At 36.4% G+C, this 18,310-nt stretch overlaps 1 protein-coding gene across 4 annotated transcripts in view; it reads left to right on the top strand.

The window, feature by feature from the left end:
• The window catches only part of LOC139141705 (ankyrin repeat domain-containing protein 65-like), a 59,575-nt gene extending 41,739 nt beyond the window's left edge, over positions 1-17,836 (top strand). For all 4 annotated transcript variants that reach the window (XM_070711305.1, XM_070711306.1, XM_070711307.1 and 1 more), the window contains 4 exons: positions 1,263-1,406; positions 2,075-2,149; positions 3,912-4,179; positions 16,978-17,836. In XM_070711305.1, coding sequence (XP_070567406.1) covers positions 1,263-1,406; positions 2,075-2,149; positions 3,912-4,179; positions 16,978-17,051 — 561 coding nt within the window. In that variant the 3' untranslated portion in view covers positions 17,052-17,836. The remainder of the gene's footprint in view (positions 1-1,262; positions 1,407-2,074; positions 2,150-3,911; positions 4,180-16,977) is intronic.
• Positions 17,837-18,310: the final 474 nt, after the last annotated feature.

Here is an 18,310-nt window from a genome sequence, read left to right as displayed (position 1 = left end):
CCGTTGTATAAAATAGCCATTGTCTGTACGATCGGCAGCGTAACACATTTCATGCTTTTTGAATTTAAGTTTCATCCGTCTTAGCCGATGTTCATTTGCAATAAGGCCGGCCCATTTATTCTCCTCGCAGACAAGCGCGACTTTGGGTGCTTTGCGCCCAATTACCCTGCCTCATTTTGTGTAAAACACCGAAAGCATAGACATGAAAGGAGAACTGTCTAACCATTTCAGACATTTTGGCAATGGAATAAACCTTTTTTTTAATCATCTGGCACGTCGTGTTATCGCCACATTAGAACCGTTTCACACTTGATAAGCTCGCTGTAATAAAAGTGAAAAAGTCGCCGCCGAGAAACAATAGGTCTTCAGCCACATTTAAAGAGTATCAGCGGACATGAAACAGGATCGGCATGAAAAATAAAGAATCGGGCGAAAAAAATAAGGGCTGATTCTGTTAAACAGCCTGGGGAGAACACTGTGTCTGTATGTATGTATGTGCGGATGTATGTCCGTCCACATCAAAACTCTAAAACCACCACACCTACCATCTTAGAATTTGGTGTGCAGGTAGACCCAGGGGTTTACATGTGAATTTGTTCAAATGAACATGTCAGTGTCAAAAATAAGCAAATGAGGTAAGAAAAAGTGAAAATCCTGGAAATGTCTTAGGGTGGTGGTATTAACTGAAACAGCCTACACATCTAAGTAAGAGGTTCTATCAGGCATGATCTCATTTGTATGCTGTGTACCTTCTATGTGTGGGAGTGGTGGCAGTACATATTGGCAAACCTGCTCAATCTAAGAGGGACTGTGTTGAAACATTCCTCTGCTATGCGTGTTCCTAAAGTTTACCCCCAGTATCTAAAGTTTCAGACCTTTTTTACTTGTAATTCATGTTTTTCTGGTGTAAATATTTCTTGAATAGATCAATTCAAACCAAATGTGAGCACACTGTCCTTGACAGTAATTTTTCTACATATACTGTTCTTTCAAGTGAAATACTACATTTCAGAAAATAGCTTCAAGTTTTTGACTTAAATTAATTTGTATCATTAATACCAAAATTGAGGTTTTTTACCCCAAATATGCACCGACTTCATCCTTTGAGTAAACTACTGTATACTAAACTATAGAGTCTCAGCTTTTTGAAAATATACAGTATGAGGGGGTTTCCTTGCCATCTTTGATGAGAAATATTGCTTTGAAAAAAACTACATGCAGCTCCACCTCAAGTCACCTTTCTTGTTTGTTTTTGTTTACAGAAAGTTGACAAGTTGTGTGGGTCAATTTTCAACAATTATTGGCATAACTGTACACCTTTACATTGTGCAACATTTTGTGGTCACAAAACAATCGTTGCCTTACTTTTAGAACATGGTGCATACGTCTATAGTGTTGACTCTGAGGTAGGTAACATTGTATTATAGAAATAACGGATGACGTGCTGACCATTAACGTTTATTTATGGGCAAGTGCGAGAGGAAAGCCAAAAATTAACAAGCCTCGCCCGTTAATTTGGCTTTCCTCGAGCCCAGGCCCATAAATAAATGTTAATGGTCAGAGCGGAGTCTGTTATTTCCATTATATTATCAACGAACCGTAGAAAACCGTCAAAATTTGCAAAAATTTCCAGAGCGAACGACAACTGAGCCCCAGAACTGAGCAATACGCGATGCACTGTCACGTACCCTGTAAAAAATTGGCAAATCCGGAGATATTTTCAGAAAAAAGTATCTCAACTTGGCCCACAAGTGCTCCATTTTATTTTGTTATTGATTATGATTTATGTTTGAGCTGCAAACTTACGATACTGTGAGTTGTTAATCTTATTATTCATATTCATGAGCATGTAAACAGACCATTACTGTGTATTTGTGGTCAGTCACGTGGTTCAGCTCGACCACAGACAGGGCATGGTAATATAATGTGTCATATTTGACCTATTTCATGTTAACTACCAGTTTTAGCTATTTTGTTCTTTGCGATCTGTTTCCATCATCGGGATATACCAGTACTTGCATGGAGATGATAGGCATTGCATTATATCTCAGTTGTGTCATTGTTTTATTATTAGCGCAAGACTGCATATGATATTGCAATTGATAGAAAGAATCAGGAGTTGGCTGACCTCATACTTCACAAGTGTAAGGTAAGTATGTATACACATCTGCTGATCTGGTTGTAAATTTTTAGTCCTTTGGGCCCTGTGGGCCCAAAGTGATGATGCGGCCCAATATGCCCAATAAAGTGGGCCATATGCCGTGGACGCAGGTATATCAGAAACGCTTCAGTAACTTTTTCTGAAATTTGGTCAGATGGCCACTTGGGCATGTATCTCAAACGGTGTTTGTTTTTTTTGATTGAATCATTCTAAAGTCACTTTTTTAGCTTTTTTATGAAAACCACTATTTTCAATTTTTCCTCAAAACCACCAATTTGATCATTTTGATGTTTTGCATGGGTTGAAATGCCATCAGAAATGTTCAAAGTTTGGTGATACATGCCTTGTATTATTTTTAAATAATACTTTTATCCATTTTTGTGTTATATTTACTTGATTTTTTACTCACTTTTGCTAAAGCTACTGTCTGCAAATGTGCACAACTGTAGGACAAAATCTGAGTTGAAGAATCGATACGGACGCCATCTTGTTTCTCGGTCTGGTCACATTTTTTACGTTATAAACGTTTCACTGTGTATTTCAATATGTTCTATAGTTATGAAGTTGACAGTGATGCACTTTTGCGGCTGTCGTGTATTTTTTTATACAAAAGGCGCCTTTGATCGACTAAAGAATGATGGCCTCCATAGGCGATAATCACCAGTACCGGCAGGCATATCAGTTCTACTGAGGAAGCAAAACTTGCTACATATACTGCAGATACCATGAAACAACATTGTTGAAAATCATTAAGCATTTTTACTTAAGCCAATTTCTAATTTACATATTTAATGACCTTTGCTTATTAGGGATATATACTGGATTTACTTGATCAAAGATGGCAAAACATGCTATGTACATTGATGATTATACCAGGTTAAAACAATATCAAAAGTCATTTCACATTTTCATGTCAGCTAATTTATAATTTGCATGCCTAATGAGCTTTCACAGCTCGGCATATATGGCTTTAAGGACTTGGCCAACGGTAATTACACTTGCTATATAAAGTGGTGATACAATGACAGCAGTAAAAGCTAATTACATATTTGTATACTTCATGACCTAATCGGTGGTGATTATTGTTCATTACGTTGATCATAATATTTTCAATGAAGTTGAAAACATGTGGCAAAGGTTAAAATTTACACATAACTGCAATATATAATGAAACACGTGAGCATTTTCAGTTCATATCTGGTGTTTTAATTTGTTGCAATGTAAAATGAATACATGGGACCATCCTGTGATATGTGAAACTCTGGGTTAAATATGAAAAATTGCACTGCTACTCCATTTGAAAAAAAAAATGATGCAGGTCTGACAGTAGAAATAAAAAATTGCTGTCACTCTGACTCGGAAATAGAATTGCTCCCATACCCACTTCCTCCATACCCCCCTCAGAAATCAAATGGATCTCCCTTAATACGCGCATGCGCATATAACAAGATAGCATTGTTTTCCAAGGACTTTGAAAAATCAAACCGATGCCATCTTGTTTCTCAGTCTGGTGCAAATTTTGACGTTTTACATTTTTCAGCGTGTATTTGATGATGTCTTGTGAATATGAACTTGACAGTGATGGTACTTTTGTTGCTGTCTTGTATTTTTTTGCACGAAACGCTCCTTCGATCAACTGAAGAATGATGGCGTCCGTACTCGGTACTCACCCGGTACCGGCGAAGCCATTTCTTTTAGCGGCAAATTTATAAGCATTTGGTCTTTGTGTTCTTTCTTTCCCTACATCAAGGAATTCCTACTGAATGTACAGTTTGTGAAATACTCAGAAAGGGTTGGTGCTGGAACTCGGTGGAAAAGGCTTGCAGTGGCACTTTTCTTTCCAGAAGATGACATTGAAAAAATTGAAGAAATGTACAAACATATGGAGGCTGAAGAGAGAAGTAGACTGTGTTGTATGCATGTATTGAAATTTTGGTTGGATGACCAAGCTGCCTGGCCTGATTTGCCTGAAGTAGAAGAAGCAATGCAAAGAGTTGATAAGATTGGCAAAGGAGCTGGTAAGTCAAGGTGCACTTTTTGGCATGAAAAAGGAGATTTTCTCCTATCGAGACATACCATACTGCATGCTGAAAATGAAGTAATATTGATCCATGATATGACCAGTGTTATGCAGGGTTCTCCGCAGTCCAAAACAGCGTCGCGGCCCGCGATGCTATCGTTCAAGCCCGTGACACTTTTGATCTCACCGCGACGCAATCATTGTTACCCATGACGCTATGAGGTTCAGCGGCAAAATGTTAACAGTGGCACTGGCAACTTCTGTACGATAATTGATCAGATGAAAGCAAGATCGATTATTTGTAGCTTCTTTGTCTTACAACGTCACCAGTTATAACTCCTTTCATTTGTATGAACAGTGATAACAACAGAACAATTTCATACGTCCCATCCTTGACAGTAACGGCAGCTTTTAACTCCCGACAGAAAAAATTGATATACAACTATAGCCAAAAGACAGCAAAAGTCAGCAATGATTTCCGACGAAATATTTTATATCAACATTTCAAATCATACGGATTACACAATCCCTAGATACAGAAGTTACAATTTCGTATATTTCCACTCGACTTACATCTTGAAATAAACAGTAAACGTTGAAGGAAGACGTCATGTATGCTGCCGATCAACAGCATAGCATAGCTTAGTGTGAACTGCCTGTCAAAGCACAGGCATGCGTTGGCTGCACGTAAACGCAACTCAATTTTCCAAGATCAAACGGCCAGTACTTTGTGAAAACAGCAAATTTGCAATGAAAATTGTTAGAGCCACCAGTAAAAACTCTTCACAGATGAAGGTTTAATTGCTTTAAATAAATGAAAATGTATATGAAGAGAATGAAAGCTAACATGGCGTGCGTGAATGTACACAATAGCGGATGTGACATCAGTGGGACTGTTCTATTTTGGTACAGGGGGTGCGCAGATGTAAAGAACCCTGATAAATGTTCTGAAAAAACATGGCACACGAGTGATGTTGTAATGGGAACTTCAATGTCTCATTGTTTTACATCTTTTAATAGTTTCTTTGATCTGAGAAGCAGTTTTACCAACTGTAACAGTACATTATACTCTCCGAACCTTTCTTATTTTTGAGATAGACAAGAGTAGAAGCTTATGCAACTTCGTTAGGATGTACTATATTTTGAAAAAATCAGTGGAGGAGGGACTCCACTCCAGAAGTACCCTGTTTTGTCACATTGGTGAATACAAACTTATGCAAATTTTATGCAAATATTTGAAAACCCACTTATGTAACTTTTATGCAAATTAGCTGCTACATTATCAAAAATTCCTAGGGAGAACCCTGTTATGTACAACCTGTGCAGACCTTGATCTTTTTTGTTGGGTAAAAGTATTTTATTGGACCACTCATTTATAAAGTCTTAAAGCCATTCTTTTGGTATGAAAGGCAGCTTAACTTCAGTGGGTTCATTGTTTCAAATGACTGACACATTGAAGCAACGGGAGCAACTGCTCCAGAAAACTGGCATAAATCTTTTCCACGCAGATAAATATAGCTCTGTGCCACCATAGTACCTTTCATGAATACTTTAGACAAAGCGTTGTGAGCGAAATACTGTCTACTGGTATTTTGCTGTTTCAAGTGAGTTATTGATGAAAAGTTTGTTTCTGTACACAGTCAGTGGCGTCAACAACATAGCCGTTGACCATTTCAAACTGCTGTCAATCACAAAGTGACACGCAGAAGGTGCTAATGATCAAACATTTGCTGTGTACACCGGATCACCTATGATATACACAATGCAACAAAACCTCAAATAAACAATATTCAATTCATACAAACCTGAAAACAGGCGAATGCATACCGCCACATTTTATATACGAAAGTTTTTTTAAATATTTTTATTAGATTTTGCTTGTGACAATGCACATGAGGTACTTAGGCCCAAAAGCAAGTTTACGGCAGTTCTCTTTTTTTGGGAGATGTGGCAGCCCTGAGAAGGACCGTTTGGTTTGTATCAAAGACACTCACTACTTACTGCCAATGGTGGCCCATGTAAGAACGATTTTGAGGATTTGGGTACACAGACCGTACGAGCTGCAACACACCTTTATACATGTATTTGTGAAAACAGCCCTTCCACTCGCACGAGACGTGACTTGCGTTCAATTTACATGCCATCCTTCCAGGCACCTCTCCTAAACAGCAAAGCGTCCAGTATTTTCTGTGCGATTTTCCTCTGATGCAGGCGTTCAGGTCACAAACCCGCTGCCCAGTAATTCCGGTCTTGATAACAACTGCCGGCACCCAACCTAAATTGGTTTTCTTTCCACAAGTTGTATGCAATATGAGATGAATAAAGGTCTTGTAAAAGTATCCTAAATTATCTCATGCGCATTCTTTACAAAAAATGTCAGATTTTTAATTTTTTTTATTGAATACAAAAAACGTTGATCTACCTGGTTCACGAGACAATCAATTCTAAAAACTAAAACCAAGAATTTTACAACTGGCCTTCCTCCCCTGCCTCCAAGTGAGGCTGTGTGTGGGCTTCCTCGTAAGCCACTACAGTCATTGCTGTGACGGCACTTTGCCGCCTGCTGTCCGCACAGTGTGCAAAGCCCGCCTCCGTCTTCTATTTTTCGCAAAAATCTGCAACGAAGGTAGTAACCTAAGCATGTTTCACCTCCATACCTACACTATGTCATGAACTCTCTCAACACGGTAGTGTTCGGCATCACTGGAACTCAACAATATCGCCCAATGAAATGCCGCCGTCTGAAAGAAGCAGAACCCTAACTTCGTCAGTATACTTATTCTTTTTGATCAAAGTAATGTTATGGTGACTCATCCAAGGTCTGCTGAACGATTTCCATGCCCGTGATCGCCTTCAATATAATATACACGAAGCACGGCGTGATGGATCATGACCGGTGGAACGAAACTGACCGCACTGTACATCTCGTCCACAGTACAGTCGTGACTGTGACACACAGGCTCTAATATGAACGTTTCGAGGCAACAGTCTTAAACAGCAGTGTTTTACAACATTATTTTGGAGTCAATTCGAAGTACTGCTAGGACTGAAACCAAAACGCACTGTTGAGTTGACATCTTCAAGCAACGCCAGCAGTGTACCCTGTTGGCCTTCGACAGCTCGGTACTGTACTATGAGTTTATTACGAAAATACCGCAAAGGATGCACGAGGACATTGGCGCAGCGTATCGCAGACCTTATGTTTTGAGGCGAGCGATCACTCCGCTCGCCTACCACTCGCGCAAATCAAATTCCGCGAGAGCGATTAGTCGCTCGCGCCACGGCTGGGATTCAAGTTTTTGAGACCAAAGGCACACGTTGTATCCAAAATGTAACATACTCTAATCTCCTCTGATCGACGCGCGAGGCACAGTGTAGCGAATAAAACTATGCTTTCAATATTCAGTTCACTTCACTTCAGTATGAATTACGTTCTCGGCAAGGTGCAACAATGTGATACAGTATTACAATAGCACTCATCTAGTGATAGTGTATCGGCATCGGGCCTGTACACTTCAATCACTACTACGGTTTGGAATTTACACGTATACAAATGTACAAAGTACAGCCCTTCATTCTTACAATTTCAAACCAACTCCGTTTTCTTGGCTGCTATATTCTTTCGTAGTGTTCAAAACATAAACGGTTATCCTGCCGCAGCAAGATTTCATTGGAAAAATATGCGTGACAAACGAGGATCATATTGCTTACGCTATCGAGATCGAACGTGGAGAAAATGTATACGATGATGAATGGCACTACACGTCGCAACTCGCGGAAACAAATGCATAATCTCTGATTAAACAGTTTAGCCTGAGCGACTGCTAGGTCTCTTGGTCCTTTGAAAATAATTAAATTGACTCTGAAAAGTTGGACAGATACCGATAATTCTCAAAAACGATCGCGAAACGATCATGAGTTCATTCCACCGTAAAACTTAAAAAATGACGTAAATTTTTGCGACATTTTGGCGCACAGCATAGGAGTTCTGTGTGACTGTCGTAAAATGGTACCTATTGCAGCCCTCGGCCCTCTTCGCCTTCGAGTGAACACACCGGGGATCGTGTACCTCGACGTGGCTGTTATGATAAATTCGTTTTGTTTTATGGAATGTAAACTGGTGATCACTTCGATATATCGCGGTAACAATCGGCCAAATTAACTTTGGTTGAAGACCAACGAGCATGCAGGATGTTTCAGCGGGCCGCAAACGTAAACAAATGAAACATAACTTGACTGTGGAGTGCTGGTAGCACGATTCAGTGTAAAATCTAGTTCTCAGTGTACGCGTACTCGGCGTAGTTCAAACTATGGAGGTAAAAAAATACCTCCATGTTCAAACCAAACATGTTTAATGGCAGCACTGTTGTCTTGGTAGATTTTGTCTCAATGCCAATGTATCTAATGTGCATTCCATAAGTCTTAGTATATTTAAAGGCTTGTATTTTATGAAAAAATCATGAAAAGGTTACATGTCCTTTTAAAAAGTATAAATTCATCTATTAGTCCGTGAATGCAACAGAGGCCACATTTTTGCATATTTATTGTTCGAAAAATGTTGAAAGTTAGCCAATATGCTATGAACATTTGGGTGGGAGAACACTGCTTATCCTGTTCCATCTATCAAAATACATAACCCGTTTTTTCTCCCTTCTCTATTACATAACAATAAGAAAGACGGCTAGTGCACATCGTTTTAGTAATAAATTTTATTCATGCACTCTCCATACTGTTTTCAGGGGACCTGTTCAATCACTCTCCTTTAGTCAGCAGTGCCATATTCAAATCACAAGAGATGACACAATTTTTTTTTTCACTCGCCTGACTACTTTTAGGGGAGCTGTTAAATCACTCGCCTACCACTCACCTGGATAGCTTCAGGAGAGTGAATTTTAGCTCTCCTGCCATTTTCAAAAAATAAGCCCTGATAGCATAAAGCTTTTTCAGCAAAGTGCATTGAGCTGTTACCATATAAAATGGTAGGCATATAGTGATAATCTAAGAATCCACATACTCACACAGTAAATGTGAATCTTTGCTATTTGGCAGGGATTGCCGGGAGGAAATGGGTCCAAAAGCAAATCTTTTTATCAGGATGGCAACAAATTTTTATATATGACCAAGTATTACTTTGAAATTAAAAATAATTTTCCTTGTTTTGGCAAAGAAAATCTTTTGTGTAAAAACAAACAAATTCACAATACCATGGAGCATCTTAAAGCATCTTAACAATTTATAAAGCTTTTACTCTTGCATGTAATTGAATATTGAATTGTAATGGAATGTTTGTATGTATATTGTTAAGGAGGAGCTCTAGTGTTCACAATGTGTTTATCTTTTCTCAATCTGCTATCTGTAGAAATTGTTCTAAATACAATACTATGTGACAGTTACAGACAGAGTAATTTATTTCCATAAACAGCCTTACACAAGAGCTGTGTGCACTTTGTATCTCTATATCAATGAAACACAATTTCCACATGACAATATATTATACTGGTATATCTGAATCTACCGGTATCTATTTTATTGTATGATTCAATATAACAGGTAGGAATTATCTGTCCAGACTTCTGCCTGTATCAAAGACCTGCCATATTTTTCATTTTGGAATATTAAAAGGACAACACACGTTGTGGAACATTATAATTTAAAGATAAACCAGCAATCCAACAGAGTGAAGAATTTGTTAACATTTTTCAAACTTTCTGTGGTCAATGATTAATTTCTAAATGATTTTTGACAAAGTGATCCATCTAAACATTTTTAGATACGAGCCAGTTTTCATCAAGTAAGTCCTCAAGCCTTGTCAATTGATGGGCTTGTGATGGACACAATTAATGCAATGTGCATTTGGACTCTGCATTCTGTAGCTGAGTATTACAGTCCTTGTCATTTAAGTTTGTCAGTGTTCGGCACAACATATTTCTTGACAGTAATATACAAGTTTTTTTACTCTGATACACAACATCAAAGAATATGTCAAGTGCTGCACGTTCTCTTATACGGCGTCCATCAACTTTTCACATTCCAAGCTTCTTCTTCAAAACAGTCCGATTCCTTTCATATTTGGAGTACAGGTCCCCAAGTACGACTTCAATCAGATATATTCAAATTGTGATGATATAAGCAAATTTTTTTTTTTGACGCTAATTTCGCTATTGTCAAAAATCTTCTTTTCCTTAACGGCTGGTCTTACAGCTTTAATATTTGGTATACAGGTCCTTAGGGATGATTTTATTTAGATTGTTGAAATTGCGATGAAATATGCAAATTTGTATTTTTAAGGCAATTTTTGTCATTTTTGTAAAAAATCTTTCAAAATCTTCTTCAAAAGTGCTGGTCAGAAAGCTTTTTAACTTTGATATTGAAGATGTAGGTCCCTAGTGATGACATATTTCAGATTTGTTCAAATTGTGCAGAAACATGCAGACTTTTATTTTTAAGGCAATTTTTAGCTACATAGACTATAGTCTATAGAAGCTATTGGGATGGGTATCCGTCCGTCGTCAGTCGTCAGTCTGTATGTATGTATGTATGTATGTCCGTTTGTGAGGCGTCCATCCACTCAAATATCTTGAGAACCGCAGTACTTACTGATTTGATATTTGTTGTGCAGATGAAAAGTATGATTTTGAGAAACTATTTTTTTTAAATTTTTGATATTGTTGAAAATAGGCAAATTAATGCCAAAAAAGGTGTTTTTGGTAAAAAATCTTCTTCTTCATAACCGCTGGTCAGACAGCTTTGTTATTTGGTGTACAGGTCCCTAGGGGTAACCCAACTTAGATTTGTTCAAATTGTGATGAAATATGCAAACGTGTATTTTTAAGGAATTTTTTTGTCATTTTTGGTCAAAATTTGACTTACATTGTATGTAATTCTTGTACTGTATAAACCCTATCAATTCACCCAGAAAAAAAATAATTAATATGATTTTAAATAATTGAATTAGGAAATCATCAAAGCCAAAATAATTTAGGCCAGAGAAAAAAAAAATCTTGTTCATCGGATTTTTTGGACCAAGTCCCAGGAGCGGCGAGCGAAAATTTTTTTTTTATTTTTTTTAGGCCGAAGGTAAACGCGGTTCTCTGGTATTTTTGCACAGATGCAGACAAGGCAAGATAATTGTTTCCCTTTTTACCAGAAATATCTCAGACAAGAAACACTGATACTGGTTACTGAATTCAATACTATATTTCCCAACAATAACATAGGCCATTACATTCACAGTTAGTGTTTGCACAACATATTCTGAGTATTTCAACATTCTCTCAGAATAAAACTGAAATGTACAGCAAATCACTGAAATCCAACAATTCAGTATTGTCCTTTAATATTGTCCTGGGGGACCTACCATCTGAGTTTTTTCATTTTACTTTGGACCTGTGTTTTTATGACATTTCGAGGATAGAAATACTTTTTCAGTTCAGATGGTTAACTTTTACCACCAGAAATAAAATAAGGTATCAATTGAATTCTAAAAAACTGGTAGTAAAGTGAAGTGTATATTACAACAGGTACAGAACATTTCTGCGGCATTCATTTAGTGTTCACAGTATGATAGCTTGTCATAAGCTACAAGCCTCTCATGCGGCAAATTTATGCAGTCTTCCATAACCAAAATGTTTTAGCCACAAGAATAAAAAAATTATGGCAGAAGAAAGCATTTAGTAGCACACTGGCAGTGTAGATACAATTGGCCCCGGTGTTACTTGTATGTCATAGTTGTGATCAAGCAGGCTTAATAGCATCTTGAATATGAGTATTTTTCTTGAGACCAAAGGGTTTGGCCAAACACACTCTTGCAAAACAATAAACAATGATATATGTTCATTTAAATTACTCACTGTTTGAGAGTGTACATTGTTTTAATGATTATGATAACATTTTAGCATAGATATATTTTCATTTGATATTTTGATATCATCAAGAAATGTCTGGTGATGTTCACTTCTACATCATTAAACTGGTCGAATCTGCAAAAATATTAAAATCATTCAGAATCACATAATTTCTTGTATAAGTCATAGCAGTTTGAAATAGACCAAATTAACAATTTTAATGAATTATTGCTTTAATGTTTACATGTAAAATTACAATTCACAAACGTGATGATTTGACAATGGATATGCTTACTGCAATTACTGTTGACAATTTTCCTTTGCAATGACTCTTAATAAAATTTAATTTAAAACTGACAGTCAAGCTGAATGCCATTTAAATTTGAAGCCACCAACATTACCTTTTACCTATTGGACCACCCTAGGTGGCTCTTTTGAACCATAATTGTACACTTAAGGGGTCTTCATGCATGGCATCACATGATGAGATGACCTAGACTTGACCTTTCAGAAAACCTGAGTTTTTCTCCTCTTCCTTTGTATTATTACTCCGTTTGTGAAATTTCCCTTTTAAATTATGGTTTTTACTATCAAACTGAGTAGTTGCAGGCCAAATTTTGATTCTAGCTAAGTAGGTAAAACTTCTCATAGACTGAAGGACGAACGTGACTCACGGAGGCAAAGCAAAGCCTCTGTGTACGCAGACGGAACAGCAACAATGTTTGTTTTACGTACCAGGGAATTCGTAACTTTGTAGAAAGGCGAGTGAAGTGTTTCAATACATTGCAACTTTGCATGAAGGAGGGTAAACTGTTTCAATATCTTACAACTTTTTCATTGTTAGCTGTAGTTTTTTGTTGAGGTGGCACCAGGGCCAGTCCAGGGTAGTAAAAATTCATTAGCCACAATGTTCGCCAAACTGGAATATCTGTAGCCATTTTTAACTTTCTTTAGCATTTGGCTAACTGGCGATCGGGTAGCCGGAGCCCTGCAACAACGTGTTGGCGGTCAACTAACATGTCGGAAGTCTCATTCAAAATCCCGTGTTCGCGAAAACCTGACAAAGTGTAGGGCGCCACCAGCGGCAGTACGAAAAATATTTGTAATGCAGAAGTAAGAATTTGCCGCGATCAAAAAAAAAAAAATTCCAATATGCCAAAGTAGAAGCGGCGATTCCGATGAACAATTTATTTTTTCTTCCTGGCCTTAGTGTAGAATTATCAGAAAGTTCAACTTTTTTTGACAGTTCATAGTGAAATGCTTACCATCCTGGAGGATTAAAACATGTAAAGGCAACTTTCCTGAATCCCAACTTTGACATATTTTGAACCGTCATTTATTGTGCCCTGTATGTTATCTAAAAGAAATTGCTCAAAATAGTCAATAGAGATAGAGATAGAGATAGAGAAAGTTCTAATTTCCATTTATGGTTGACTTGGTAAGGATAAATAAATTACTTTTTGAGGAAAAAAATAGAGTGTTCAATTAAAAGAGTGGTCAAAGTGATAGGGTTTTTATGTTTAAGCTGGGCTGTAGGATTCCTCATGTGCTATTTATAGCAATTATACAATCTGTGTAAACAGTGTAATGAAAGTTACATGATTCCTTATAATGCTTTTGATGACCTTGAACTTCTTAAGTTTCAAACATTTGTCTCTTCAGTGTGCTTTCTCTGAGTATGTACAGTCTCAACTTATTCAACAGAACTCACTTACAATGTTAATCACAGATATCCACCTTCTTCATCAATACATGTGTCACAAAAGGTTATTCTCTACATAACACAGCAGAGCTCTGTCAACTGTTGAGTTGCTTCTTCTTTCAAAACCGCTGGTCAGACAGCTTTAATATTTGGTCAAAGTGATAGGGTTTTTATGGTAAAGCTGGGCTGTAGGATTCCTCATGTGCTATTTATAGCAATTATGCAATCTGTGTAAACAGTGCAATGAAAGTTACATGATTCCTTATAATGCTTTTGATGACCTTGAACTTCTTAAGTTTCAAACATTTGTCTCTTCAGTGTGCTTTCTCTGAGTATGTACAGTCTCAACTTATTCAAAGAACTTACAATGTTTATCACAGATATCCACCTTCTTCATCAATACATGTGTCACAAAAGGTTATTCTCTACATAACACAGCAGAGCTCTGTCAACTGTTGAGTTGCTTCTTCTTTCAAAACCGCTGGTCAGACAGCTTTAATATTTGGTCAAAGTGATAGGGTTTTTTGATAAAGCTGGGCTGTAAGATTCCTCATGTGCTATTTATAGCAATTATGCAATCTGTGTAAACAGTGCAATGAAAGTGTACATGATTCCTTATAATGCTTTTGATGACCTTGAACTTCTTAAGTTTCAAACATTTGTCTCTTCAGTGTGCTTTCTCTGAGTATGTACAGTCTCAACTTATTCAACAGAACTCACAATGTTAATCACAGATATCCACCTTCTTCATCAATACATGTGTCACAAAAGGTTATTCTCTACATAACACAGCAGAGCTCTGTCAACTGTTGAGTTGCTTGTTCTTTCAAAACCGCTGGTCAGACAGCTTTAATATTTGGTTTACAAGTCCCTAGGATGACCTAAGTGAGATAATTTCATACAGTCAGGAAATACTTAATTTTGTATCCATGTCTATAGTAGCTTCAGGGACTTTGGCCCTATGTTTATAATTTTTAGCTACTATAGACTATAGTCTATAGAAGCTATTGGGATGGGTATCCGTCCGGCGTCCGTCGTCAGTCTGTATGTATGTATGTATGTATGTCCGTTTGTGAGGCGTCCGTCCACTCAAATATCTTGAGAACCGCAGTACTTACTGATTTGATATTTGTTGTGTAGATGAAAAATTCGATTTTGAGAAACTGTTTTTTTTTAATTTTTTGATATTGTTGAAAATAGGCAAATTAATGCCAAAAAAGGCGTTTTTGGTAAAAAATCTTCTTCTTCATAACCGCTGGTCAGACAGCTTTGTTATTTGGTATACAGGTCCCTAGGGACAACCAAACTTGGATTTGTTCAAATTGTGATGAAATATGCAAATCTGTATTTTTAAGGAATTTTTTTTGTCATTTTTGATCAAATTTGACTTACATTGTATGTAATTCTTGTACTGTATAAACCCTATCAATTCACCCAGAAAAAATAATTAATATGATTTTAAATAATTGAATTAATTAGGAAATCATCAAAGCCAAAATGATTTTAGTGTAGAATTATCAGAAAGATCAACTTTTTTTACAGTTCATAGTGAAATGCTTACCATCTTGGAGGATTAAAACATGTAAAGGCAACTTCCTGAATCCCAACTTTGACATATTCTGAACCGTCATTTATTGTGCCCTGTATGTTATCTAAAAGAAATTGCTCAAAATAGTCAATAGAGATAGAGATAGAGATAGAGAAAGTTCTAATATCCTTTTATGGTTGACTTGGTAAGGATAAAATAAAATTACGTTTTGAGGAAAAAAATAGAGTGGTCAATTAAAAGAGTGGTCAAAGTGATAGGGTTTTATGGTAAAGCTCGGCTGTAAGATTCCTCATGTGCTATTTATTGCAATTATGCAATCTATGTAAACAGTGCAATGAAAGTTACAGATTTCTTATAATGCTTTTGATGACCTTGAACTTCTTAAGTTTCAAACATTTGTATCTTCAGTGTGCTTTCTCTGAGTATATACAGTCTCAACTTATTCACTAGAACTCACTTACAATGTTAATCAAAGATATCCACCTTCTTCATCAATACATGTGTCACAAAAGGTTATTCTCTACATAACACAGCAGAGCTCTGTCAACTGTTGAGTTACTTGTTTTTTCAAAACCGCTGGTCAGACAGCTTTAATATTTGGTTTACAAGTCCCTAGGATGACCTTAGTGAGATAATATCATACAGTTAGGAAATACTTAATTTTGTATCCATGTCTATAGTAGCTTCAGGGACTTTGGCCCTATGTTTTATAATTTTTAGTCGAAAATTTCTTTTACTAAAACCACGTGTCTGATAGCTTTGATATTTGATATACAGATTCATAGGGATAATCAGAATGTGATACATCCAAATTTTGATAAAGTCTACAATTTTGTATTTTGGGGGCAATTTTGCCAGTTTTGATTGAAAAATGTATTATATCTCAAAAGTTGCTCCTCTGATAGCTTTGATATTTGGTATACAGGTTCCTAGGGTTTGTCTTAATATGATATATTGAAACTATGATGAAAATGCAATTTTGTATTTTTGGGGCAATTTTTGCCATTTTTGGTCAAAAAATTTGTTTCTCAAAAACTTCTCGTCTGATTACTTTGATATTTGGTAGAGGGATGACCTTAATGTAATATTTTCAAATTATGATGAAATCTTCAATTGTGTGTTTTTGCAGCCATTTTTGCCATTTTGGTCAGGCCATCCTAAAATGAGCTAAAATATTTTTACCTCTCTCATCAACACACAAGTCACAAATAGTTATTCTTTTAATAACACAGCGGCACTTTATTGGCTGTTAGGTCACTTGTTCTTGTTGTGAGACCTGTAGCCTTCATGATGTACTTTTTGGAGACAGAAGTGCTCCGTTTATCTACAATCATCTCAAACAAGGCAAAACGATTTACAATTGCAATGAAAACAGATAATAGGATTGTGAAGGCATCATTTGCTCTGTATTTGCTACAAGTTTAACACAATAACCATCTTGTTTTTGAAATGCCTTGGAAAGGTACAAGTTGGAAACACACTTTTGGAAATGGATTGAATAAGGATCTACTAGTATATTTGAAGGTAATAACTAAATGCAAGCATTTTGCGTTACAACAAACAGCAAAGAATAAAAGGTAGTCAAGTTTGTAATTGTGGAACAGACCTGTCAGTGGTAGCAGACCATGATGAATGAATTATTTGACATGGTGTCGTGACATTAGCTATTAATATTTCTGTATTCTGTATTGTTATTTTCAGATGTTTACTTCAGTGCAGATATGTCTTCAGATTCCAGTGGAACTAGGAGAATGTCCAAATATGGAAAACATTAAGTTTCCAGTGGAATTATGCTATTGCAAAGACATCAAGCGAAACCTTTATAACTTGCAATCACAACCAATGACCACATGTGTAAAATGTGACAAAATAAATAAATTACTGCAAACAAAAACAAGACTTACAGGCATACTGTTTAACTTCACCTGTTTAACTTTGCAATATTTTGACTCACACAAAAGTACAATATGCAAATATTTTCAGCTGTATTATTTTCACCTTTATATTTCCATGTCACCTTTATATTTCCAGCAAGTTATATTAGTTGTAAAAGGTGCAAAAAACTTGCTTCATAAATGATATTTTAAAGTTTGTGTGTACAAGTTTTTGTAATTATGGTGTACAGATCAGATATGTAAGTACATTGGTTAGTAGTGTGGTTATGAAATTTTCATTTAGAAGTAAGGAAATTCATAGTTATTGAAATTTGTTATCAGATGTAATTGGTAGTTCCTGTCACAATGTTGACCTGTGCAAAGTACATACAGCAATACTTTTACATCGTTTCTGTAAAGACACTGTAAGATATGTTATATTCAGCAGCTGTGGTTAGATCTTTTAAAAGCTTATAAAGCAAACAGAAGTGCAAACAACAGTAGTTTAATACCGTAATCATTGTAACTCTGATTGTTCAATTGCTGTATTTCCAATAAAGTACAGTCATTTTTTCCACTGACAAGTATATTTTCACTGCATGTGCCCAAGTCAATATGTAAATGTCGGACATGCAACAAACTATTAAGCAGTGCAAAAAATAAATGGAAATTCTGAAGATCCTAAATTTTCTTCTCAATGAGTCTTATTTATTTGATATCACCATTCCTATAGTGTCTTGTCATGTCATTGAAAATTATTTTGTTAAGGTCTCCCTTCATATATTCAATGTTTGATAATCTCGTTGCCGATTCCCAATCAGTAGTTTCACCCTGTCTTTACCAAGGCTTGGCCCAAACCTATTGTTATCAATGTATTTGTGTACCTGTTTACTTGGTACTCCATTCCGATGAACATGTCATTGACTCATCTTCATAAAAGTATTTCTAATGTTATTTCCTTTGCATTATGTCATTGCATCTCTAGATCATATCTCATGCAAGTTTCCTTCTTTTGCGATCAAATAAAAGATTGATTTGCCAAACTGCACTTTGCTAATTTACAGTTCACCTTGTTAGGCAATGTTTTGTTTCTGAATTGCAATGAAAGGCTTCCTTAGAACACTTGTCCATCAACATCAAAAATACGCAAACTGCTGCAC

Source organism: Ptychodera flava, chromosome 10, assembly GCF_041260155.1.
Source record: "Ptychodera flava strain L36383 chromosome 10, AS_Pfla_20210202, whole genome shotgun sequence".
Lineage (NCBI taxonomy): Eukaryota > Metazoa > Hemichordata > Enteropneusta > Ptychoderidae > Ptychodera > Ptychodera flava.
This window is presented reverse-complemented; position numbering and strand designations above follow the sequence as displayed.